General features: G+C 40.1%; 1 protein-coding gene across 4 annotated transcripts in view; it reads right to left on the bottom strand.

Moving 5' to 3' along the window:
• The window catches only part of IL1RAPL1 (interleukin 1 receptor accessory protein like 1), a 1168446-nt gene that overhangs the window by 437967 nt on the left and 703981 nt on the right, over nt 1-26498 (bottom strand). For all 4 annotated transcript variants that reach the window (XM_075132044.1, XM_048863466.2, XM_048863455.2 and 1 more), the window contains one exon: nt 25809-25962. In XM_075132044.1, coding sequence (XP_074988145.1) covers nt 25809-25962 — 154 coding nt within the window. The remainder of the gene's footprint in view (nt 1-25808; nt 25963-26498) is intronic.

The raw sequence follows: 26498 nt of genomic DNA, 5'->3' as shown, positions 1-26498 counted from the left end.
CCTCGCTGGCACCTGACCAAAATGACCAATGAGGAGACAAGATACTTTCAAAAGCTGGGACGAGGGAGAGGAACAAAGGGTCTGTGTCTGTCTGTGTGCTGCTCTTGCCAGAGACAGAACAGGAATGGAGTCTTAGAACTTTTAGTAAGTAATCTAGCTAGGTATGTGTTAGATTATGATTTCTTTAAATGGCTGAGAAAAGAATTGTGATGAATAGAATAACTATTTCTGTCTGTGTATCTTTTTTGTAACTTAAGGTTTTGCCTAGAGGGGTTCTCTATGTTTTTGAATCTAATTACCCTGTAAGATATCTACCATCCTGATTTTACAGGAGGGATTTCTTTATTTCTATTTACTTCTTTTTTTTATTAAAAGTCTTCTTGTAAAAACTGAATGCTTTTTCATTGTTCTCAGATCCAAGGGTTTGGGTCTGTGGTCACCTATGCAAATTGGTGAGGCTTTTTATCCAACATTTCCCAGGAAAGGAGGGGTGCAAGTGTTGGGAGGATTGTTCATTGTTCTTAAGATCCAAGGGTCTGGGTCTGTAGTCACCTAGGCAAATTGGTGAGGCTTTTTACTAAACCTTGTCCAGGAAGTGGGGTGCAAGGTTTTGGGAAGTATTTTGGGGGGAAAGACGCGTCCAAACAGCTCTTCCCCAGTAACCAGTATTAGTTTGGTGGTGGTAGCGGCCATTCCAAGGATAACGGGTGTAATATTTCGTACCTTGGGGAAGTTTTGACCTAAGCTGGTAAAGATAAGCTTAGGGGGGTTTTTCATGCAGGTCCCCACATCTGTACCCTAGAGTTCAGAGTGGGGGAGGAACCTTGACATGGTGGCACAGTGGTGGGATTAACCTGAAATCATTTGAGATCCAGTTGAGATTTTTTGAACTAGAAATACAGATTTTAAAAAGGAAATTTTTTTTTCTTTGGAAAGAAAGTCCAGAAAGCAGCTTTGAAACTGAAAGCAGCTTGGTTTCTCTCTGCTTTGTGGCCAAGCAGAGACAAAAGGGGATTATCTTGTGAATTGCAGGTTTTTTTGCCTGGAGGCAGGGTACTTAACTCCTGCAGGGAAATTCACAGTCTTCCAACCCATTGTTTTTTTTTTCTTTTCTTCCTAAAAGTAAATAGGGGGTGTGTGTTCTACCCATTTGCTTTTTCTTTGGGCTGGGTAAGCAGGTTTCCAAGCAGTTGGAGGTTTTTTGCTTTAATTTGGGCCCAGAGCAGAGACAAGGGAATTGTCTTTTTCTGTAGGCTGACAATCACTATCAGAGAATAGGTATTCTATTCCAGCACAGCAAAATTTTACAGCCAAGTTTTGTTTGTTTATTTCTAAACCTCGGGTGTAAAGTTAGTTAAAAACAGAGAGGTTAGAATGACCAAATCCTCAGCTCGACTACAGCTGGAATTAGCCAAATTTCAGGCTGAGGAAAGACAAAGGGAACATGAAAGACAGATAGAACTCATGCAGCTGAAGAAGGAACAAGAAATGGAGGCAAGGAAGCATGTGGAGGAGGAGAGGGAAAAAGAGAGGAAGCATGTGGAGGAGATGGAGAGGATAAAGGCCCAGCAGAATATACCAACAAACCCTAGCAATCCTTCTCCAGGTACCACTTCCCATCCCAGAAAGTTCCCCACCTACAAGGCAGGTGATGATACTGAGGCCTTCTTAGAAAACTTCGAAAGGGCCTGCCTTGGGTACAACATCTCTGCTGACCAATACATGGTAGAGCTGAGGCCGCAGCTCAGTGGACCCTTAGCTGAGGTGGCAGCTGAAATGCCTAAAGAACACATGAACAAGTATGAACTGTTTAAATCCAAGGCGAGAGTCAGAATGGGGATAACACCCGAGCAGTCTCGTCGGAGGTTCAGAGCCCTAAGGTGGAAACCAGACATGTCATTTACCCGACATGCCTACCACATTGTGAAACATTGGGATGCCTGGATATCAGGAGCAAGTGTTGAATCTCCAGTAAATTTGCCCTTCCTAATGCAAATGGAACAATTCTTAGAGGGTGTTCCTGAGGAAATAGAAAGATACATCCTAGATGGGAAACCCAAAACTGTAATTGAGGCAGGAGAGATTGGAGCCAGATGGGTAGAGGTGGCAGAGAAGAAGAAAACTGGTCGCAGTTGGAGCGGAGACCAGAAGGGACCACCCCAGACCACACCCTATTACCGGGGGCCGCCCAAAGCCCCACCTACCTCCCAAAGAGCCCTCCAGACCCCTTATCGTCCCACCACCCCGTTCTCCAGCAGCCCTCCTCGCCCCAGTGACCCTTCAGCTGGACGATGTTTTAAATGTAACGAGCTGGGGCATGTAAAGGCCAATTGCCCCAAGAACCCCAACAGATTACAGTTCATTGCACCGGAATCACACCAGAGGTCCACAGGCCCAGATACCTCCCAGATACCCTTGGAGCGGAGGGAAACTGTGAGTGTGGGTGGGAAGAAGGTCACCGCGTGGAGGGACACCAGAGCACAAGTGTCAGCTATCCATGCTTCCTTAGTGGACCCCAATTTAATCAACCCAGAGATCCAAGTGACGATTCAACCCTTCAAGTCCAACTCTTTCAATTTGCCTACAGCCAAGTTGCCTGTCCAGTACAAGGGCTGGTCAGGAATGTGGACTTTTGCAGTCTATGATGATTATCCCATCCCCATGCTGTTGGGGGAAGACTTGGCCAATCATGTGAAGCAGGCCAAGAGGGTGGGAATGGTCACCCGCAGCCAGGCTAAACAAGCCGTGAGGCCTAGCTCTGTTCCGGAAACTTCTATCAGGACCCAGTCAGAGGTGATGGACCTGGACCCCAGGCCAATGTCTGCAACAGCAGTAGTGGATCCAGTCCCAGAGACCCAGACGGAACCAGTCCCAGAACCGGAACCAGCCGAACAACCAACACCAGACCCCGTGTCAGCACTGAATCCAGTACTTGCAACCTCAACAACAGAGGGCCCCACCGAACCTGAACTGGCAGCAGCCGATAACCCGACCCAAGAGGCTCAGCCGGAGCCTGAATCCCAACATAGTGCACCAGCGGAGAGCGGTTCACAGTCAACAGAAACAGCTCCATCCCCTATATCGCTTCCAGAGGGACCAAGCCTAGGTCCACAATCCCATGAGGAACTGATGTCTCCAGCATCAAGGGAACAGTTCCAGACCGAACAGGAAGCAGATGAAAGCCTCCAGAGAGCTTGGACAGCGGCACGGAGCAACCCACCGCCTCTCAGCTCTTCTAATCGATCCAGGTTTGTTGTAGAAAGAGGACTTTTATACAAGGAAACTCTTTCTGGTGGACACCAGGAAGACTGGCATCCTCAGAGACAGTTGGTAGTTCCAACTAAATACCGGGCCAAGCTCTTGAGCTTAGCCCATGATCACCCTAGTGGCCATGCTGGGGTGAACAGGACCAAAGACCGTTTGGGGGGGTCATTCCACTGGGAGGGAATGGGCAAGGATGTTTCTACCTATGTCCAGTCTTGTGAGGTGTGCCAAAGAGTGGGAAAACCCCAAGACCAGGTCAAAGCCCCTCTCCAGCCACTCCCCATCATTGAAGTTCCATTTCAGCGAGTAGCTGTGGATATTCTGGGTCCTTTTCCGAAAAAGACACCCAGAGGAAAGCAGTACATACTGACTTTCATGGATTTTGCCACCCGATGGCCAGAAGCAGTAGCTCTAAGCAACACCAGGGCTAAAAGTGTGTGCCAGCACTAGCAGACATTTTTGCCAGGGTAGGTTGGCCCTCCGACATCCTCACAGATGCAGGGACTAATTTCCTGGCAGGAACTATGAAAAACCTTTGGGAAGCTCATGGGGTAAATCACTTGGTTGCCACTCCTTACCACCATCAAACAAATGGCATGGTGGAGAAGTTTAATGGAACTTTGGGGGCCATGATACGTAAATTTGTAAATGAGCACTCCAATGATTGGGACCTAGTGTTGCAGCAGTTGCTCTTTGCCTACAGAGCTGTACCACATCCCAATTTAGGGTTTTCCCCATTTGAACTTGTATATGGCCGTGAGGTTAAGGGGCCATTGCAGTTGGTGAAGCAGCAATGGGAGGGATTTACACCTTCTCCAGGAACTAACATTCTGGACTTTGTAACCAACCTACAAAACACCCTCCGAACCTCTTTAGCCCTTGCTAGAGAAAACTTACAGGATGCTCAAAAAGAACAAAAAGCCTGGTATGATAAACATGCCAGAGAGCGTTCCTTCAAAGTAGGAGACCAGGTCATGGTCTTAAGGGCGCTCCAGGCCCATAAAATGGAAGCATCGTGGGAAGGGCCATTCACGGTCCAGGAGCGCCTGGGAGCTGTTAATTATCTCATAGCATTCCCCACCTCCAACCGAAAGCCTAAGGTGTACCATATTAATTCTCTAAAGCCCTTTTATTCCAGAGAATTAAAGGTTTGTCAGTTTACAGCCCAGGGAGGAGACGACGCTGAGTGGCCTGAAGGTGTTTACTACGAAGGGAAATGTGCTGGTGGTGTGGAAGAGGTGAACCTCTCCATGACCCTTGGGCGTATGCAGTGACAGCAGATCCAGGAGCTGTGCACTAGCTACGCGCCAACGTTCTCAGCCACCCCAGGACTGACTGAACGGGCATACCACTCCATTGACACAGGTAATGCTCACCCAATTAGGGTCCAACCTTACCGGGTGTCTCCTCAAGCTAAAACTGCTATAGAACGGGAGATCCAGGATATGTTACAGATGGGGGTAATCCGCCCCTCTGAAAGTGCATGGGCATCTCCAGTGGTTCTAGTTCCCAAACCAGATGGGGAAATACGTTTTTGCGTGGACTACCGTAAGATAAATGCTGTAACTCGCCCAGACAACTATCCCATGCCACGCACAGATGAACTATTAGAGAAACTGGGACAGGCCCAGTTCATCTCTACCTTGGACTTAACCAAGGGGTACTGGCAGGTACCGCTAGACGAATCTGCCAAGGAAAGGTCAGCCTTCATCACACATCTCGGGCTGTATGAATTTAATGTACTCCCTTTCGGGCTGCGAAATGCACCCGCCACTTTCCAAAGACTTGTAGATGGTCTCCTAGCGGGATTAGGAGAATATGCAGTCGCCTACCTTGACGACGTGGCCATATTTTCGGATTCCTGGGCAGACCACCTGGAACATCTACAAAAAGTCCTTGAGCGCATAAGGGAGGCAGGACTAACTGTTAAGGCTAAGAAGTGTCAAATAGGCCTAAACAGAGTGACTTACCTTGGACACCAGGTGGGTCAAGGAACTATCAGCCCCCTACAGGCCAAAGTGGATGCTATCCAAAAGTGGCCTGTCCCAAAGTCAAAGAAACAGGTTCAATCCTTCTTAGGCTTGGCCGGTTATTACAGACGCTTTGTACCGCACTACAGCCAAATCGCTGCCCCACTGACAGACCTAACCAAAAAGAAACAGCCAAATGCTGTTCAGTGGACCGGAAAGTGTCAGAAGGCCTTTAACAAGCTTAAAGCGACACTCATGTCTGACCCTGTACTAAGGGCCCCAGACTTTGACAAACCGTTCCTAGTAACCACAGATGCATCCGAGCGTGGTGTGGGAGCAGTTTTAATGCAGAAAGGACCTGATCAAGAATTCCACCCTGTAGTGTTTCTCAGCAAAAAACTGTCTGAGAGGGAAAGCAACTGGTCAGTCACTGAAAAAGAATGTTACGCCATTGTCTACGCTCTGGAAAAGCTACGCCCATATGTTTGGGGACGGCGTTTCCACCTGCAAACCGACCATGCTGCACTGAAGTGGCTTCACACCGTCAAGGAAACTAACAAAAAACTTCTTCGGTGGAGTTTAGCTCTCCAAGATTTTGATTTCGACATCCAACACATCTCAGGAGCCTCTAACAAAGTGGCTGATGCACTCTCCCGTGAAAGTTTCCCAGAATCAACTGGTTAAAATCGTCCTTGAGATGTGGAAAATATTGTTAGTCTTTATGTACTTGGTAGTATATTTAGAGATGCATGTGTCTTATTAACTCTGTTTTTCCTAGAGCTCCAGGAAGAAATCCCAGCCAGTGTTTCACCCTAGCTGAGATTTGGGGGGCGTGTCATAAATATAAAGGGAAGGGTAAACCCCTTTGAAATCCCTCCTGGCCAGGGGAAAGCTCCTCTCACCTGTAAAGGGTTAAGAAGCTAAAGATAACCTCGCTGGCACCTGACCAAAATGACCAATGAGGAGACAAGATACTTTCAAAAGCTGGGACGAGGGAGAGGAACAAAGGGTCTGTGTCTGTCTGTGTGCTGCTCTTGCCAGAGACAGAACAGGAATGGAGTCTTAGAACTTTTAGTAAGTAATCTAGCTAGGTATGTGTTAGATTATGATTTCTTTAAATGGCTGAGAAAAGAATTGTGCTGAATAGAATAACTATTTCTGTCTGTGTATCTTTTTTGTAACTTAAGGTTTTGCCTAGAGGGGTTCTCTATGTTTTTGAATCTAATTACCCTGTAAGATATCTACCATCCTGATTTTACAGGGGGGATTTCTTTATTTCTATTTACTTCTTTTTTTTATTAAAAGTCTTCTTGTAAAAACTGAATGCTTTTTCATTGTTCTCAGATCCAAGGGTTTGGGTCTGTGGTCACCTATGCAAATTGGTGAGGCTTTTTATCTAACATTTCCCAGGAAAGGAGGGGTGCAAGTGTTGGGAGGATTGTTCATTGTTCTTAAGATCCAAGGGTCTGGGTCTGTAGTCACCTAGGCAAATTGGTGAGGCTTTTTACTAAACCTTGTCCAGGAAGTGGGGTGCAAGGTTTTGGGAAGTATTTTGGGGGGAAAGACGCGTCCAAACAGCTCTTCCCCAGTAACCAGTATTAGTTTGGTGGTGGTAGCGGCCATTCCAAGGATAACGGGTGTAATATTTTGTACCTTGGGGAAGTTTTGACCTAAGCTGGTAAAGATAAGCTTAGGGGGGGTTTTCATGCAGGTCCCCACATCTGTACCCTAGAGTTCAGAGTGGGGGAGGAACCTTGACACTAATTATCTAATTATTTAATTGTTATTTAATTGTTTCTAATTATCTGATAAGAATACAGTTAATATTTTCTGAAATCCACAAATGCATCAGTCATACTCTGAAATAATAGTATAACAAAATGTAGTTTTCCAGGGCCTTCATTAGCATATCGGCAGCATAGCCATCTCATAATGAACTATCTTATAGACCTCAAAATGCTTCTTTCACTAGTCTTGCATCACCACATTCAAATATTACACTGTCTATAGCCTGACTTATATATCTTTCATTCAGGGCAAAATCATTTTTATACACTTGGATTTCTCAGTCCCCTTTTTACAAATTATGTCAATGCTGCTGTATTTCCTTTTAGAGTGGCCAGGATGTGGAGGAGAGGACAGTACACTAGCCATGAGAGCTGTGAATTGCAGGAACATGAATAATCCTAAATAGCTCACTATTCAGGTAAATTAAAATATTTCACTTTTTATATTTGAGGCTTTTATTTTTTCAGCCCTTCCAAAGGAGCCATTCTAGAAAGCTGAAACAACGCAATGTATATATTCAGGGTACTTTCATCATCCAGGAATCAAACTATCATTTTTTATTACATTGACCTTATAAGGGGCTTATTGACACACTAAAATATTGCTCCAGAAACACCACAAATACTTGGATCTAGAGATGAGCCAAAACTGAAAACTCACGTCTGAATCAATTTCAGGAGGTGCAGAAACCCTGGGGATCCAAATCTGTCCCTTATAGTTTTGGTTCTGGATTGGACCCACCATTGGAAGGGGCCTATTTTTCTGCTCAAGGGGTTAAAATGATCAGAATACTATTATCATCATCCATTGTTTACATTACAGTATTGTCTAAAGATTGGAATAATGATAAAAGTCCCATTGTACTGGATACTACATAAACACAATCCTGGACACCATACTACCTTTCAGCTGATTTCATGAGATGTTATCTGTGTCGGACAGAACTCTTGTGAGAATAAATCTGAACCTGAAACATAGCTCATATTCAGTTTGTGAACCAAAATATAAGCCTGTACATCTAATTTCTCATTTAATATCACACACAAGTAGAAAACACATACATCCCTACTAAATAGAGCTCATTTAGCCTCCAAAATGCATGCATATAACTACTCTTCCAAACTGAATTTTTTTGTGCAATAATGTACTTACTAAAAACCTCTCCCTTCTACTTGTGAAACTCTCTTAGAATATAAGAAAAGGAGTACTTGTGGCACCTTAGAGACTAACCAATTTATTTGAGCATGAGCTTTGATGAAGCTTTGCATCTGATGAAGTGAGCTGTAGCTCACGAAAGCTCATGCTCAAATAAATTGGTTAGTCTCTAAGGTGCCACAAGTACTCCTTTTCTTTTTGCGAATACAGACTAACACGGCTGTTCCTCTGAAACCTCTCTTAGAATATGTAAGTCTCGATTCATCATTTCTGTATTGACTCAATACTGCTTTTTCAACCAAGTTAATGCAAGTTTCCTGTCCATTGGTAATGTGACTCATTCAGTTTAACAGGTGAACAGGGGAAGTTGACGTAGCTTTTTAAAAAAAATTCTTTGGCTGGATATCCAAAAATTCAGAAATTAAAAAGATTCCTTTATTTGGTTTACCAGGGCCAACATTGTTTTTATTATTTTTGCAATACAAAGTGATTGTTTTTCAAAACTGATATTTAAAAAAAAAACTAAAACAAACTTTGTAACAAATGAACAACATGGAAAGTAACCAAAATAAACATAAGTTTAAAGAAAATATGAAATTTTTCTGAAATTGTATTTTAAGTAACCCATGACTCTGTCAACTTAAATTTACAGATAGCACTTTCCCTCAAGCTACATAAACCAGAGCGTAAAGTAGTTTCAGTAGTTTATGGTTTCCATTCAGCCCTCAATAGATGTATATCTTTCTGACCAGAACTTATAAATCACTGTCCTGTCTGCTTTGTGTGCACATCAAAGATCCTATGACACTACTGGAAGTGCTCAGCTACCACAGTGATGAGGGCAGTGTAAAAACCTGTACAGCAGTGGTTCTCAAACTTTTGTACTGGTGACCCCTTTCACACAGCAAGCCTCTGAGTGTGACCCCCCTTATAAATTAAAAACACTTTGAAATATATTTAACACCATTATAAATGCAAAGCGGGATTTGGTGTGGAGGCGGACAGCTCACGACCCCTCATGTAATAACCTCATGACCCCCTGAGGGGTCCCGACCCCCAGTTTGAAAACCCCTGCTGTATAGAGCAGAATGGAATAGAATCTGGTATTGGAGAGATGATCTGTGAACTACAATATTAAATAAAAGGAATGTGATGGGTTAAAGTACATGTATAAAAGCATTTAAAAATGACATTGGCATCTGTCAAGGCAGCGTAACTTCTCCAGCTACCTTCCTCCCTCAATCTTTTGAACCCATCTTCATCAGCATAAGTGAACCAGGTGGGCCTGATTCGTATTATAGGATGTGCACATATATTTTATATGCATGTGATAGCAGGCGAGAGAGAATGAGAAATCATTCTTGGGACATCCAGTGCAATTGGCCTTACTCCTGTTTTCCAAACCTTTCTCTGTCTTAATGCTGATTACCAATTTTTTCTTCCAAGTTAATTGTCAGCCCTGAAATAACATCAAAATAGATAATGGGACATTCAAAACAACCACCGTCTGCAGAAGTGGTTTTGTTTTGCTTCTTCCTGTAGGTAGCAGACAGGTCAGTACTCTGCAAGACCCAATTTGTTGGTAAAAATCGGGCTTCCAAATACATTGGCAGCCCACATGGTAATGAGCCTAATTCGATGCAAATAATCTTATTGCTATTCATTTTTGCCCTTTCTCAAGTTATCCATGAACCACTTTTTGAATTCTGAAAGATAGTTCAGGAATTCTGAAAAAAAAAAGTATTTTGGAAAAACAAAACAAAGAAAAACACAGTAGCGCCTCCCCCCGAGCATCACAAATGCCAACTAGAGTGTGGCTTTGATGGGGCAGGAGCATTGCAGACATCTCAACAGGGAGAAAGTCACACAGTGTTCTACATTCCCTCACCCCTACTTTCCTTTCTCTTCTTCCTTGTTCCCCTTTGCTTTCAGTGCATGGAGGCAGCTCCTTCTCTCTTCATCCCCATCATCCCCTTTTCTTCCTTGTGCTTCAGGGCATGGAGGGGGAAAGCAATCATATGCTGCATCTGGCCTCAGGCTCTGAGGACTGATCCATCCACTGCTGCTACCATTGGGTGATGGGGCGTGCTGCTGGGGCCAGGAGATTGGTCCTATCTGGAGGTGCTAGAGGGGGATGGGTGTTGCTACTTTTTGCAGCCAGGATGAGCTCCAACCTCTGATCTACTTTCTGGATCTCTGATGAGGCCAGGGATTCAGGGATTTTTCCCACATGGTTAAATTGGCAAACTGCCCTATTGATTTTTTTCATCTTCCACACAGTATCCAGCTGGTTCAGTTTGGGGTGTTTAAATTACAATTATCATAACTTTGGCAGGTTACAGTCTGGTTGGTGGATTAGAAAGGATCTGATGTGAGGTCCTGTAACTCAGTCCATTGCTTGGGCATTGGTCCTGAGCATGGCAATACATGATGAGGTTTCCACTGTCTTGTGAAGCTTGTGGCTTCCCTCTTCTAGACTATGACTTTCAGAAAGGGTCTCTGGGCAAGTTGGAGAGTGTAGAGGGGGCATGTCCTTAACACTCAATTTTATAATCCACCTGGGACATTAGTGCCAGTTGAAATCTACCTTGGAACAGCCCTAACAGATAGTTTGGGTTCATTATCACAGTTAGATAGTACTTTTAACTGAAGTTAAGCCTTTACGTTTATCCATACTATGGTTTCTGTTTTATTGTTTCTGTTGTCAACACTGATGACCCACAACTCAATACTCAAGGTTACTTTGCCTTGTCTCTCATCTACATTCCATCCTATTGTCAATATCCTTGTTACAAGAAACCATTTTTTTAAAGCTGCTAGAGATGATGTAGCTACATACACAATAGGGAATGCAAAAGCTGACAATGGCCAAAGGAAAACTTTCACTTCTTTTATTGTAGATTATCCCTTTCTAACAAAATTCAGTAAGTATATGGGTTCACCGAGTGTCATAAATAAAATATAATGCAATTTTGCTGACAAAATAAAATGAAATAGTTATAGAAAATGTTTAGTAAATAGCTACACTTACTTTTTAAATAACTTAAATAACTTAATGAAACATGTCATTTGCCTGTCAACAGTTGTACCATAAGATAGTACAAATGCTATTACAAATCTATTGTTTATCTTGGGGATACTGTTCCCTCGAAGCTGTGGGCGTGTGCACACGCACACAGATCCTAAACCCCCGCACACAGGGCAAAACACTGCACACACAAAAATTTGCACAGAAGCACAACAATTTGCACAGAAGAAATTTTTTGTGCACGTGGCCTGTCAAAATTTAGAGGGAACACTACTTGGGGATCATTATATAATAATGGAACATTGCATAAGATACCCAGTATTCACAAAGATATAAAACCTGTGAACTACAAATGTGAATCTGAAGGACTAGCATGCAGCAGGTCACACTCAATGAATTTCTACTGGTCTTCTGTAACTTGCACAAACCTATACTAAGAAATATAGACATCTATCTGTGAAGTTGTTGACTTCCATCTATATGAAGGATTGGGTGCATGTACTTTCTTCTAGTGTCTGTGAAGAAATCCCATGAACTTATTTAACAAGAGTGGGGGTGGGGGGGCATGAGAAGAGAGAGAGATTTTGATGATGATGAAATTGGCAGACATTCATATACTTCAGCTCTCTTTTTTCCATCTTTTATAAAGGCAAAAGAATATGAAGGAAATCCACTGATTTCTATCACTCCTCAATCTTGTTTCCATGAATTCATATCTCATATTTTAAAATTAATGCAGTTCTGGATCTGAATTAAGTACGCCAAAGTGAAGGGAAAACCTACACAAAAGGAATGAAAAATGTCATTGCTGGTTCCAATTTCTTTCCCATATTCATACAATTACCACATGTTATCAACTTCCCAACAGAAAAACAAAATAATATGGCAATATTATTTTCCTATGCTAAAGCCTTACTAAGATAAGTGAAAAAAAAATACAAAATGATGATAGAATTTTAATGTTCATTCCCACTCCTTCTCATATACACTTCCATTTTAAACATAAACTTCACAGAATAGCTGTACTAGCATGAATATATTTGTAGAAGAAGAAAAAAAAAGTAATTCATAAATAAAGAGTAAATTCTTAGAGAAAACATACTTTAAACTATTGACACATTTTTGTATGTTGGCTTTGATACTTATTTTAAATCTGTACCTACATTTTGTACATTCACATGTACGTATACAACCCTATCTAAATGCTCAATAATATCTTATACTGGTTGGAATATATTTTGGGAATACTGACAAAAGGACCATATGGTGTTGTGCTCTTAGGCCTCAATTCAGGAAAGCATCTCTATTCAGGACAGTACGTAAGCACACACTTAATTGTTAACCCAAAGAAAGCTGGACTTAAGCAAGTTGTAAATACTTAATGGACTCAGGACGTTATGTAGCTAATGTCACAATTTCAGGGCAACTGCATCTCTATTGCCCCCGCACCCAACCCTACCCCTCCATGGTCCACTCCAGGAGTTCCCAGGTCTCAGGTCTCCAGCTATCACCTGTGTCTGAATAGGGATCCTAGTCTAACCAGTTGGTTCTAAGGCTGTGATATCCCCAACAATCCAGTCTGCCTAAAGGCCAGCACCTGCACTTTGCTCCTCTTCCCCCCCCCCCCCCCACGAGGGCTACTCTAGCAGTTACAATTTACAGCACAGCTCTTTCTAAGCAAGCACACTTACTCTTAAGGTAAAAGCATTTCAGAAATAAACATATAAAACACTAAACAGATTTAAACACACACTAAATATATCAGGAATCACCCACCAATCTTCAGGGTCCCTAGTAGGCTAAAGTCTTTCCAGCAAATTCTGCAAGTGTTGGGGGCCCCCTTTGGGCATAAGGTGCTTTCAGTTTGCTGGATCAGAAAGAAAGCCCTGTGTCAGTTCAAGCTCATCCTTTTATACCGAAAGCCCTTTCTTTGTCTCCTAGTCTCTGGAAAACACAGCTTGAAACATGTTATGCAAACCACCCCAGGGGTGGTACTCTCTAGCATTGTTTAGTCTCAGTGACTCACCTTAATCATACCACTCCTCCTGCCTCCCACAGATTTTTAGTTCCTTTAGGAGCTGTGATAACCCTCATCTCATGGACTAGAACGCATATAGAAACCATTAATAGATTTAATACAATACGGACTCCAAAAGATTGCATGTGATTGCAATATCTGTCAGAACTAATTTTTCCCCTGTGGGTTTGTCTACAGATCATTACAAACAGACTTTGTTACGTATACTGCTCTACCGATGGAAATAGGCTATACATCTTTCCATCAGATGGAGTTTGATACTTAGACATCTTTCTTCTGATCCTGCAGGGAAAAGTCAGTGGGTGCTCTGACACTGGCTTTCACCAACATAGGACCAAACCCTTTGCCAAGTCAATAATAGGAGATTTTCAAGCAGCAATATTTTTTAAAGGATTTCATTTAAAGAAAAAACTGCACTTGACAATAATTTACGCTTGAAAATATGTATGTTGGAAATATGAAATTAGATTTTTAGTTTCAACATTTGATTGTTATCTGTGGTCTTATGTATAAATACTTATTTTCATACCATAAAATGCCAGAAGCTTTGAAAGGAAACTCCCCTTTCCCCCCCAAAAAAACACCCAATAAAACTTAGGAGGGGAAAAACAAAGGTACTGATAATGAACTCTACTACTGTTTTCATACAGCACAACATAAAGTGTGCCCTAAGCTTTCAGACCTTATGTACAGTTACTGTGTTTGCATGCTGACAGAATCTAGCTCCACAAAAAGGCCGAAATACTGTGCTGTGCAGCTATGCTATATGCAAAGAATCACCTGAATACTTTAAATACCTTGTTTATTGTTTATTAAAATACAGTCCCACTTTACTCCATTGGGAGTACTCTGTACAGTTCAATTATCTACAGCTTTCTAAGAAGGGGAAGAGAAATGATAAATGATACTCTAGGACAATGTTGCATTAGCATACTCAAAGGAAACAAAAGTAAAATAAAGTCTTCTGATTCCACAGGAATAATTCAAAATATTTAACTACATTTTAAAAGGTTGCTTAATAAGCACTTTGGGTGTCTTAAGAATGGATTTATTTAATTTTTGTAATATCTTATTCAGTTTGTGGGTTATTAGCCTGGTACATCTTTAGTATTCTTCAACGCTACCATATAGCTACTATATTATATACACATACCAGTTTCTCCCACTTTGTGAATAAATCTGACCTTACTGACTTTGTCACACAGTATTGTTATACCAATAAATAGCACCATGGCAACAACATCTACTTAGAGATCTTATGTTTTAAAGTTTCAGTTTGAGTTGTGAACAGATATAAACTGACTCAGACAAATATGAGAAACAGAAACAGCATTTCTCTAAATAGTTTGAAAGTATTGCTTAAAAACCTTTTGGGCACACATGTATTTGTGCCTCTCGGCTTTCACTTGACATAGAAAATGCAGCATATGCTTATGAACATAGCCATCATTTTGCCAACCATCAAGTTATGGACGAAAATAAAAAGAATGTAGCACAAATGCAGGTCTGTTTACGTAGAAATACACGGCGTGTCTGCTCTGTGGTAGTATTTCCAAAAAATCAATTTCTTCATCTTTGGGTCAAATAAAGAAATACAACAAAATCTGCTACTGACATTTTATTAGCACTTTGCAAATAACAAATCCCTTTAACTTTCATTCACATCATAATGTCAATACTACTGGTAGTGAATAAGACACTTTGTTTAAGAAAAGAGAGTTCACCCAATGAAAAATCAATTATGTGGGTCTGCTGGACCTGACAGTGTAACTGTTATAACTCAGATATATTTGTTCACTACATTGACTGACATTCATTAACACTGTTTCAGGTTTGCAGGTCCCTTAAATGCAGTGGTACACTGCAGATAAGGATGGAACAAATCTGCTTTTTTGGCTCTTCAAACTAACTGGAGTATTCTGGGTTTAAAAATGTCCTAATAAAATGAAACTATCATACGTTATGTTCCATTTTAATACTGTTCACAAAACAACCTAAAGACCCAACCACTTATTCTCCCCAGAAAATGCCCAATCAGTGAGAGTGCGTGCCCCAAGGCTATGTGAAAAGAAGTGGGGAGTAGGAATCAAACACTCAGTAAGACCACTGATCAGGATTAGGGTGGCAATAGTGATGGCAATGGCACTTAAGCAGAAATCAAGACCTGGAATATATCTAAACCTGGAGGAGAGTGGGACCAGATAATCGAAGAAAAGGAGGCATTATAGACAAGGAAGAGAATACAATGTAGAATTAATAAAAAGACTCAGCTTCTAATAGGAATAGCAAATCATTAATTGCATCACAGAGGTAAAGAGACCAGAAGGTCATCATCACCAAAACCAAATCATCCTTAAATTATACATCCTTCCTTCTTTGAAAATTTGCCAAAGGTGTTTTTAATACACATTTTCTACATATAACCAATAACATGCATCTCTCATTGCATTTGGTCTTGTTTTTTTCAGTAAGGTACATGGATCCCTGTGTGAAGTTTTCTGCATGTGAATCTGGGGTGTATATGCTGCTACAGCTATAAGTACATTAACTGAACATTTATAGAGAACCTTTTTCATCAAATCTGTGCAGAATGTTCTGATTATTATTTCTCAAATGCACATAGGGTTTTAATTTAGCTCCTTGTTTTTAGGCACACAGAAATTATTGCTCTATAAAGAAGATCGCTAATTTCTAATTACTCTTTAGCCAGGAATTTGTTATACCCAGAAGGATTTAGTGCATTACCAGAAGTGCTGGGATGATTTTGTGAGCATCCTGCTTTCATAATAACTCTATTGTTTGCTTTATATTTTATTACTCTTTTCACAGAATAATAAATGTACAGTAAATAGAATCTCTCTCTCAATATATTGTAGAGCTGAATTAAATGCATGATGATTGTGCATCAGGTTAATTAACAAAAGGAATAACCATCAACCCTGATAATTAAAGGATCAGCTGGTGCATCAGTCCAGGACTGAATGGTTAGTTCCTGCCATTAAATGTAGGAACTACATAGGGGGAGTAATCTACTCTTCAATATTTATTTTTTGGTACTTAATACCTATATGAAATAAAGAACCATCTCAAATAATTAATATAAATAAATGAAAGAGTTACATAATCAAGACTGTTTATAAGCTAAAGTCACTGAAACAGGTTTTTTGCATTTCAGGAACTAAAACAAAACAAATGAACCAGCAAAACCTAAATTCACAACATTTCAGAAAAAAAAATGAACCATAGTTTCTCGTGATTCAACTAAAATATAGATCAGCACAAACTGATTAAACTTGAACATCCCTTCTTTCCCCACAAAAAAATCCCATAAATAGCTGTTTAAAAATCTCCTAAATCATGTCGGGCCCAAATCTGACCAACTCTAACACTAGGCAATATCACTGCATTGTAAACATTTTTTGTTTAAAATTTTATGTTTAAGACTAATCACCAATTTTTAAAAACAAAACAAAACAAAAAACCCACTGCATCCCAGCAACGTTTTTCTTGTGCTGAGACGATAAAGTCTGTCAGACAGCCAAGAGAACAGAAGTTAACCAACAAATCCTATTACTACATCAGAAATGATATAGCCAGTGATGCTGATGTGATAAAAAAAAGAAAAAGCTTTTTGCTTGCAGTCCATAACAAATCGGGAAAAAAAAGAAGTCGTTTTTAATGGATAGAAAAGAACGAACTGGTAGGGAAAGGCATTTAAAACAGTTGTGAGCAAATTAAAAACACTAAAGGGCATCATTATGTTTAAGGTATTTCTTCGCTTTTCTGTGTGACCCGCTTAGACGACTGAGCTTAAAATCACATTGATTTAAATGGAAGGTTTAGCTGCTTCAGGACTGCGGGTTTGAGCCAACAGTGTGCTAATGACTGGGGCTCCCTGACTATTTCAAATACTTTAAACAATTGCATGTACAGTGAATAAGCAAGTACATTATTTTAGACTGAAAAACTTGTGATTCACCAGTTCACACATTTGCATCAGCTCAGTTCTTGGTCTTGATGAGACTAAATGGTGACCCAGAATATGGTAATAATTGCAAGTGCTGATCAGTTATATATGGAAATACTTTTATATATAAAAGCAAATTATCAGCATTTGGTAACAGGGACGAACCATAGGTCAGGATTACAGATTTCAAATCTGTCAGTGTTACTAAAGCCAGTGGATGGAATCCTGGCTCTACTGAAGTGGAATTCAATGGGGCTAGGATTTCACCCAGCATCATTATTCTTTCAATGAATGGAAATGTTCAGACCTAAGCCTATCAGTGTATAGATTTAAGGCTCAACCAAGTACATACTTATGCAAATGAGTAACTTGAGTCACATGAATAGGCCTCATGAAGTCAATGGGACTGTGGATGTGAGTGATATTACTCACACAAATAAAGTGTTTCCAGGATCTGGTCATTAAATTGCATATGAAGCAAGGACTAAAATATGCCTGCATACTGAGGTTAGTTTACATTTACTGAGGTTAGTTTCCCGTGTTGAAGTTTTGGCTTTGTCTTGCAGTCAATTAGCAAATAGAAGGGTACAGAAATTTAAAGTTTGAGCTGTAGGCCATTGTACTGTAGCTGAAAGAATAGGTGCACAAAGATGGTGATCTGGGGGCATGGTGATTTTGCACATTTGGAAAAAGCTATTGCGAATTTTTTTTTTGGTTTTGTTTTGCTGGTGTTGCTGAAATATGCCATAAAATATTTTGCAGATAGAAAAGGCCGAGGGACTGACCGAAGGTCAAAGTGTACTTGGTTTGCCATGACGCGCTTTTCTTGAGATAGATCTTAACAGAGCCAAATCCCTTTGAGACATGCCTGGGGAAAGCTGGTAAAAACTGAGGGCCACATACTGACACCCTTACTCATGTACCTTACACTATATATTTCAATGGGACTACTCCTCAAAAATAAGGCACTACTTTATGTAAGGGTAACAAAAATTGACCCTGAAAAAAGACTTCATGATTAAGGCCCAGGTGATTAGCTCTGGTATCATTTGCAAAGGTACTAGTACTTCTTACTCTTAACTGAATGCAAAGAAAAGCATTAATGTAATGCTAAAAGTCACAAAAGGCCAGGCTGGAATTGCATATATTAATGTTTAACAGCAAGGCTGATAGGGCTCGATTGCGTATCCTGTATGTTTTATGGTATACATTTTACAGGAGAGACTTATTCTTGCAAAGGGATCCACTGCACAGCCCCTTATGCCCAGGTTGATTCCCTTTGACTTCAATGGGACTCCATGCTAGCAAGACAGATCTGCACTTGCAGATACCTTTGTAGGATGGGCACAATGAGGTATAATATTAAACTAAACATTTCAGGTATAAATCAGGATCAGAAAGTGTTTATGGCCCATGTTGTGTTCTGTGGCCCAAGTTAACCATACTATCTAATTTTGGAATGTTGCTAGGAATTAGAAACATGCATTTTTTTAAAAAATTCCAATTAATAAATAATTTGGGTGATGCTATTCAATCTGAAGGTATAAATATTCACAAATACTCTAATATAGAGCAGGTTTTCCTTTATAGATAAACCTATTACACAAAACCCCACAAAACAAATTGTTTTGTTTAAGTGAACATTTCTGTTTGTGATATGCTATTAGAATAAAAAAGTATCTAATTTATCATTTTCAATTTAGATAACACTTTCTAAAACAGATGTCACTGGAAGAAGGAAATTGATTCAGATTGCTTAGACAGTAGCACATTTCTGATAGGAGATAGAGATCTTTTCACCAGCACTAAAGAAAAATCAAAGGGAAAGGAAAAGAAATATGTTCTCACAGAAAAGTAAATTTATCTGACATAAATTTACTTTATACTACTCCAAAGGGTACATAAAGTAAATTAACAATTATTCTCAGTAAGGAACAGGCACTAAGTAGTGACTGAAAATGTGAACCTTCTACCAATTGTGACAAAGCTCTGTCCTTGTCTCCGTGGGTCCCACGTTTTCTGGTGGATTTCGCTAGCCTCAGAGGCTCACTGTGACCCTCCACATAACCCTTCTCTCTCTGGAGACAAGGGTCACAGTCTACTGAGCCATTTTCATCATAAGCCAGCGAGGGAGGTGAGGAGAAGCTATCCTCCCTTGCACAGTCTCTGTTGTCTCCCAGTCTCAGTGATTAATTGGGGGGGGGGGGGCAGGCGACAAAGCGGGGAGGCTGGACCCACCCTCTACTCCGGGCTCCAGCCCAGGGACCCTAATAGTATCAGCTATGGTAGCTGACCTTTTAAAAACATGACATGTACAATTCCCTGGGCTACTTCCCCACGGCAGCCCCCACTTCCTCAAGCTCCACTTCACCCTTACCTCAGGGCCTCCTCCCTCCTTGTGCCTGATATGGTGTGTACTGCTCAGTCTCTCCAACAGCACAACTTCCTCCCACAGCTCCTGACATCCACACCCACCTGACTAACTGGGAGGCTTTTAACTAGTTTCAGCCAGTCCCTGATTGGCTTCAGGTGTCCCAATCAACCTAGCCTTCTCCCTGCCTTCTGGAAAGTTCTTAATTGGCCCCAGGTGTCTTAATTGACCTGGAGCAGCTTCCATTTAACTTATCCTGGTACCAGGGATTTGTTTAGCCTGGAGCTAATATATCTATCTCCTACTACTTTTCTATAGCCATCTGGCCTTGCCCCGTCACACAATACATTAAAAAAATACAAAACTAGCACCATTAAACAGAGATTTTTCTTGTATAACCACTACTTTTAATACACTAGCTATTTTAAAACTACCTCTAGAGCAAATTCCCAGTCCGGTTTGAAAAAAATATTTGTATTTAAACTCCCAAATCAGAGATTGCACCACAATCTTTGCTTTCACTTCTGCTTTGAGATGGGCTTTAACATTGATGTTAATATACAAGTTATTCAGAGCAGCAGCAGCGAAAGCACAGTTCACATTACTAGGTTCGGACTTTGACAGTGATTCCCCATCAGAAGTCTGCTTGGTGTGGGAAAGAAACGAGGGCTGCAGTGCGTAGAAAAAGAATAGAAGGACATAGGGCTCACTACCTGCTGTCTGCTGGGAAGATGTGGGTCTAGGCAGAAACACGGAGGTAAGGAAGCTGAGCCACTATTATGCCATAATTAAAAAAAAAAAAAACTACACTTAGGAGGATTTGTCCCTAAGCAGCTCTGCAGGCTGCTGGCCCATTTCCCACATTGCTAGTGTCAGCTCACAACACGCAGGCCCCATTCATCCATCAAAACCTTTGTGAAGATGTTCCACCTTCTGCAAACCAAGGGAACCCATAATTGGAACTGCAAATATTCACCAGCTGGAAGGAAGGAAGGAGGAGCCTAGAGCAGTCAGATGTAAAATGACTGTCCTAGGGCTGCAGCTGTTCCCCCTTCCTGGACATAAATAACCAGCTGTTCAAAAAAGCCCATTGGCAAAGGCTCCTACAAGATGGTGACCGGAGCAATTCAGTGATGACCAGACAACCACAGAGACAGCAGCTTCTAGGGAAACAGCTGAATTCCCAACTTTCTGAGGCCTGTTTGGAAGACATCATGAAGTCTCCAGGTTGGAGCCAGGGTGTGTTGAAATAACTACGTCCTTTGCTTTCCCTTAATATCGTGTTTCTAACATTAAAAAAAAAAAAAGCAGCTGCTTTTCCCTAATGCTTAACACCAGCACATCCCACATCCTGTATCACAGCTGATATGATACAATGCAACGGAAAGCATACTTTTATATCATGCCCAAATATTAGGCTCAGTAATACTCAGTATTCCATGTGAAGTGGATGGTACAACAGGTAGAAGAAACTGGATAACGGTGTTCTCCTCAAGGCTCTGCCACAGACTTCTGAGTGACATAAAGCAAGTCCCTTAAACCACTCCATTCCTCATATTACTGAGGATAATACCACTTCCCCACCTCATGGAAATGTAATGCTTATTTAATTAATGTTAACAAGATGCACAGAAACTATAGTGGTAAGCACCAGAGAAATATGTATAACTGACATAGAAAAGTGCTTTCAAAGTCATATAGGAAAAGAGGATTTAATTTCTTTTCACTATAAATATGATTTACAGCATCGGTCCTTCATTTATGTGACTATGTATACTTCTGTGATATCTAGTATGGAATGTAAAGTTAACATAATAAGTGTAAATAATAGGAAGTGATCTTTTAAAGCTCTTAAAAGTTAAATACAACTGTATCTAGTCTTTCTTACTTATATTTCCAAGTCATCACATTTTATCTTCTCCATCTACATTTATGGCTAATATTTCTTTTACTAGGAGAGCAATGTACCCCTGCCTTAATACTGTCATGTATTACCAGTCAAGAAGCTTTCAAGAAAATCTCAATTTTTACTATGTTCTCAATATATTTAGATTGTATAATGTGTATCCACACATGCGCACACTCGCATGCGCGTGCGCACACACACACACAGCCTTGATATCATATTTCCCCTTCCAGTATATCTATTTTAGGAACTTACATGGCCCCCATTACTGTAGTATCTAAGGCCCAGATCCTCCAAGGTATTTAGGTGCCTTATGCATCTAAATACCTTGGAGGATCTGGCCCTTAATGCCTCACAATTTTTAATGTATTTATCTTCCTGACACTCTTGTAATGTCAGAAAATGATAATATTCCCATTTTACAGATGGTAACTGAGGTACAGAGAGGCTAAGTGATTTTCCCAAGCTGACAGGGGAAGTCTGTGGCAGAGCAGGAATTAGGTGCTCCGAGTTCTAGGTTAGTGGCCTAACCACTGGATCATCTTTCCTACCCCATTCAGCCAGCAAAAGTTCATCATCCTCTGGAGGTCTAAACAACTTTGCTGTTTCATTATAGAACATAATAGTGTACAGAATACTGAACTTACTAGATACAGGAAAGATCAGTTACAATATAGACATTTGATTTTAAAATGTTGTTCTTATTAAGTAACTTTAACTGCATAAAAGTAGATTTCCAATAGCCCTATAATGCGAAAGATGGATTTCAATGTCAATTGTTCACAGCTGACCTATTCATTCTAAAGTGATGCTAGCTGCCAAAACCTTTTTTACCCTGTTGTTCTGATCTGGGCTGTGGACAGCCAAAATGGAATGAAAATTTTATGTAAATAGATTTGACGGAAACTTCCTGCAATTATGTTTCTCCACCCACTGCCTGATTCACCTGGCAGTTAGATGAGAAAAAAAAACCCAAAACTGTGTATGCATGTTTTGTTTTAATCCACTTCTGCATTTGATTTAACACGGCCCCCCTGTCGCCAACCAGATGACAATCCCTTTTTGCAACATTCACTATTTTACTTGATGATAGAAAAGGTATTAATATAAAGGTCTAGATCTTTATCCTCAGCTTCAGTGGAATTATAGTGATTTATTCCAGTTGAGCATCTGGCTCATGGATTTCACATAACACATTCTGCACAGGATGGAAATACAATACACCCCAGAAGAGTTCTTCCCACCACAGACAGAGGCAGGAAGCCTAAAAGACAATATTTATTAAACATGAATGCATACAAACACACAAACACCAGAAAATAACCACATATTTGCTGCATCAGAATACGGAAAAATAGGCAGAGGAATAGTTGTAGATTATGGAGAGTCACTAGTTTCCAGCTAGATGTGCTAACCTTACATAATAGGTGCCGGGGGCGGGGGGTTGTCTCATAAGAACTATTCTCATTGCTCTCACTTTCTGAACACCTCCATAATTTTGGATTTGGCTAGTTGTAAGTCACAAATGGCTTAGCATAGAAACTTCACAGTATTAGGACTGGTTCTTATGATTAGTTTTTGGGGGAGGTAGATTTGTTAATGGAATTAGCTGCCAGTAGTGGTTCCATATACATTACAAACTTCAGGAGTTTATAAATGATGCAGGGTGATAAATGGGGGAAGAATAGACAAGGATGAAAGGAGTCGCAAGGAGGATGAGTGAGGATAAAAGGGTTATATCAGTGAAGAAAAGGGACCCATCTATCAGTCTAAAAGTCGGCCCACACATATATTCACTTGATATGCCCTACCTCTACATATGGTGGGGGAGTGCTTTTAGCTAGTTCATTTATAGCTAATTTAGTAAAAGGTGTCAACTTTATGTTTTTAATCAGGATGCGACATTTATTCTCTGACCCCTGAATTCAAGTCTAAGCTATTTTTAAAAACAACAGAAATAATCTCACATAAATTGCAATGTATGTCACTTGGAAAATAAACTCTTTGTCACCAGTACATAAACAGAACATAAGACATATTTAATGTCTGCATGTCTTCCTACCAAACACGTGTCAAATAATAATATAACATGGTTACTGACTGTAGCCTATGGCATGTATTAAAAGAAGAAAACTGATCATAATACCAGTGTATCTATTTCTTTAGCTTAGTCACATAAATATAAAGACAACATGCAGAACCACAGTAATACCAAAACAAATAAAATTGCTAAGATGCTCTGCAACAAATTGGTTCTTACATCTTCCCTGGTTGTCAGATACAGAAATCATGCAGCTCTCCTCTCTTAATCTCATTCATTTTAAAACACTTCAAAAGTAAGCCAAGTCTCTTCTTGAGTGGTCACACTTTCATTTCACATTAAGTATAGAGCTTTCCCCCAGAAACTACATAACTGACGAATGACCATTCTTTATCACAAATTATGCGAGTGCATGTCTTCATACTGCTCTTATTCCTTTTTCAGTAGCTGTAGTTTTAGTCTGCTTCAAACAACACTGCACACCAAATTTACCAGTAAGATATATTTTTGCAGTGGAAGCACCATTCCAAAGTGATTGAGAGAATACTGGAGGGCTGAAAGATTATGTACTACTCAAGAGCATAATCATACATTGAGAAGATAATTGGAGCCTTATTTTGAAATAAATTAACTACAGCACTCCTGTATCTCTGCTCTCCTTCAGGAGAGTCAAACAGGGTATATTGATATTTACTGTTAGCATAATCACTAGAGAGTAATTGCCTGCTTCTAGTCACCAAATAAATCAATTTCATATACAAGAAAAAATGGATATTGTGCTTAAAGAAAACATGATTGATTGTCTGAATTTCTCTCAAATCAACACACGGTATAATTTCCAGATATATAATTGACTAATCTAATAAGTGGAAGTTACAAATCATGAGGTTTACGTTTAGCTTCTCATATTTTGGGTGGGAGCAGTGCAAGATGGACGATACTGAGATTCATTAGCACATAAGAAAACAAATTTCTAATAAACTCAGAAATGTTTCCACAATCGCAGATCGAGGCATACTATAAAGACAGTAATTAACTGCCAGATGAGATATACATTTATATTGGACTTAGCAGAGAAACAAAGAGAACCTGAAGTGGATATTTCTGCTCTAAGATTCTTTCTTTGTATGTTTTGTTTCCTACTCCAAACACACTGCCACTAGCTTCTTTTTTTTTTTTTTTGTGTTGCTGAGGCAACTAAGAATCTATTTCACCTTCAATCCCCAGGGAAAACCTAAACTTTGCCAGCTATTAAGGAATGTTGCATTGGAAATGACAAGTGCACTGCAATCTGAAGACCCAAGATATAGCACATATATGATCTCCCAATATTACCAAATAATTCTGGAAATCAATTCAGTACAATTTTTCCTTGGATAGCGCTGTGCCATATTCTTTCTAAATTAGGACAGGCCCTTGTGATACTGAGGTTTGGAGAGGACGGAACAGTTGAAAAACGGTTGGACTAACCCTTATGCAGAAAGGTTGTTTTCTGGAATAGAGTATATTGCTATTACAGTACGTGCAAGATCAAATCATGATGTAATTTATGTAGGATGTTGAAGGTTTTAATGTAAATTATATTAAAAGCATCTTTTCCCCTGTCACCAATGTTATGTTTCAGAAGATATAGCCATTATAGGATTTTTTTTTTTAATTAGAACTAGAGCTAGATGGATGTGGAATACATGGAGTGAAATACTGGCCTTAATGAAATCAGTCTGAGTTTGCCGTTAACTTCAATGGGCTCAGGATTCCACCGTTAGTATTTACAGGTGTGCACAATATGATTGATATGCTGGATGGTTGTGCCAGTGGGCCTGATGGAGAAGAATCATGGTAGTATTTCTCTGGAAGGTACCTCCTAGAATGATGCCGCTCTGACATAGCAACATTAGTTCTAGAAGTGTTGCATTCAAAAGGCAGCATTCCACAAACAAATATAGTGGGCTCCATCATGTTATTTTCTGCCATAAATAGTATAGGTTCCAAGCTACCTATCCTACCAAAAACTGAACGCACTCTCCATTTCCCATTCAGAAACCTAAGCTGCCTACATGTCTCTAAAACAGGCCCCAACCTAGACCTCATTCAGAGCGCTGTGCACACTAATTGGAACTTCGTAAGATTGTTTGGGCACATCACCTAGGCAACGACAATCATCAAAACTTTTGTCTCTGGCTAAGTAGTTGCAATGTATATCACAAATGACCTAAAACAAAAAAAGGCAATATCATTCTTTACAATATCAGAAAGAGATATTAGGAGCCTATAAATTACCTGTAACTGTTAATTCTGTAGTTCTTCTGACAACAAAGATTCCGTATTTTAACTCACAAGTGTAATTTCCAATGTCATCTTCTCTAACCTCCCGGATGATGAGAGTGTCCTTTTTGAACACAATACTCGGTCTCCATGTTTTTGCCTTGCATTCCTGTTCAATGACAATATAATACACCCATGACTGAAGTCCTTGTATTTAAACGTAGTGATTATTGACAACACTGCCCAAGTCAAAGAGCCTAGGAAATGGCTTAGATAATTACTTATGACATCTCACATACACTGAGTTGCCCAAATATTCTACTTCATTGAGTCACATGAGAGCTGTCTAGATGCCAGAAAGGCAGGGAATTTATTCCCTTAATGATGGTACTCTGAAGTAATATTGTTGAAGAGTTCCTATTCTTCCTATCTAATTAATGTTGTCTCTGGGACAATTACATATACAGAAAACTTTTATCTTCATTATGTTAATGACAGCTAGAGGACATGGGAAGTCATTGTAAAGCAATAATTAATCAAAAAGGAGGGAAGCAAGAGCGAATGAGAAAAAAAAAGGAGGAAGCAAGTTGCATCTCCATACCTGAAAGCATCTTAGAATTTGCTTTGAAAAGTTTAACTTATCAATGATCTTACTATTGACTCAGTGAGATAACACAATGTCTAATTTGTACTATTTATATGTAC

This window comes from Caretta caretta, chromosome 1 (assembly GCF_965140235.1).
Source record: "Caretta caretta isolate rCarCar2 chromosome 1, rCarCar1.hap1, whole genome shotgun sequence".
NCBI lineage: Eukaryota > Metazoa > Chordata > Testudines > Cheloniidae > Caretta > Caretta caretta.
The sequence above is the reverse complement of the archived record's forward strand: the minus strand, read 5'-3'. Positions and strand labels throughout refer to the sequence as shown.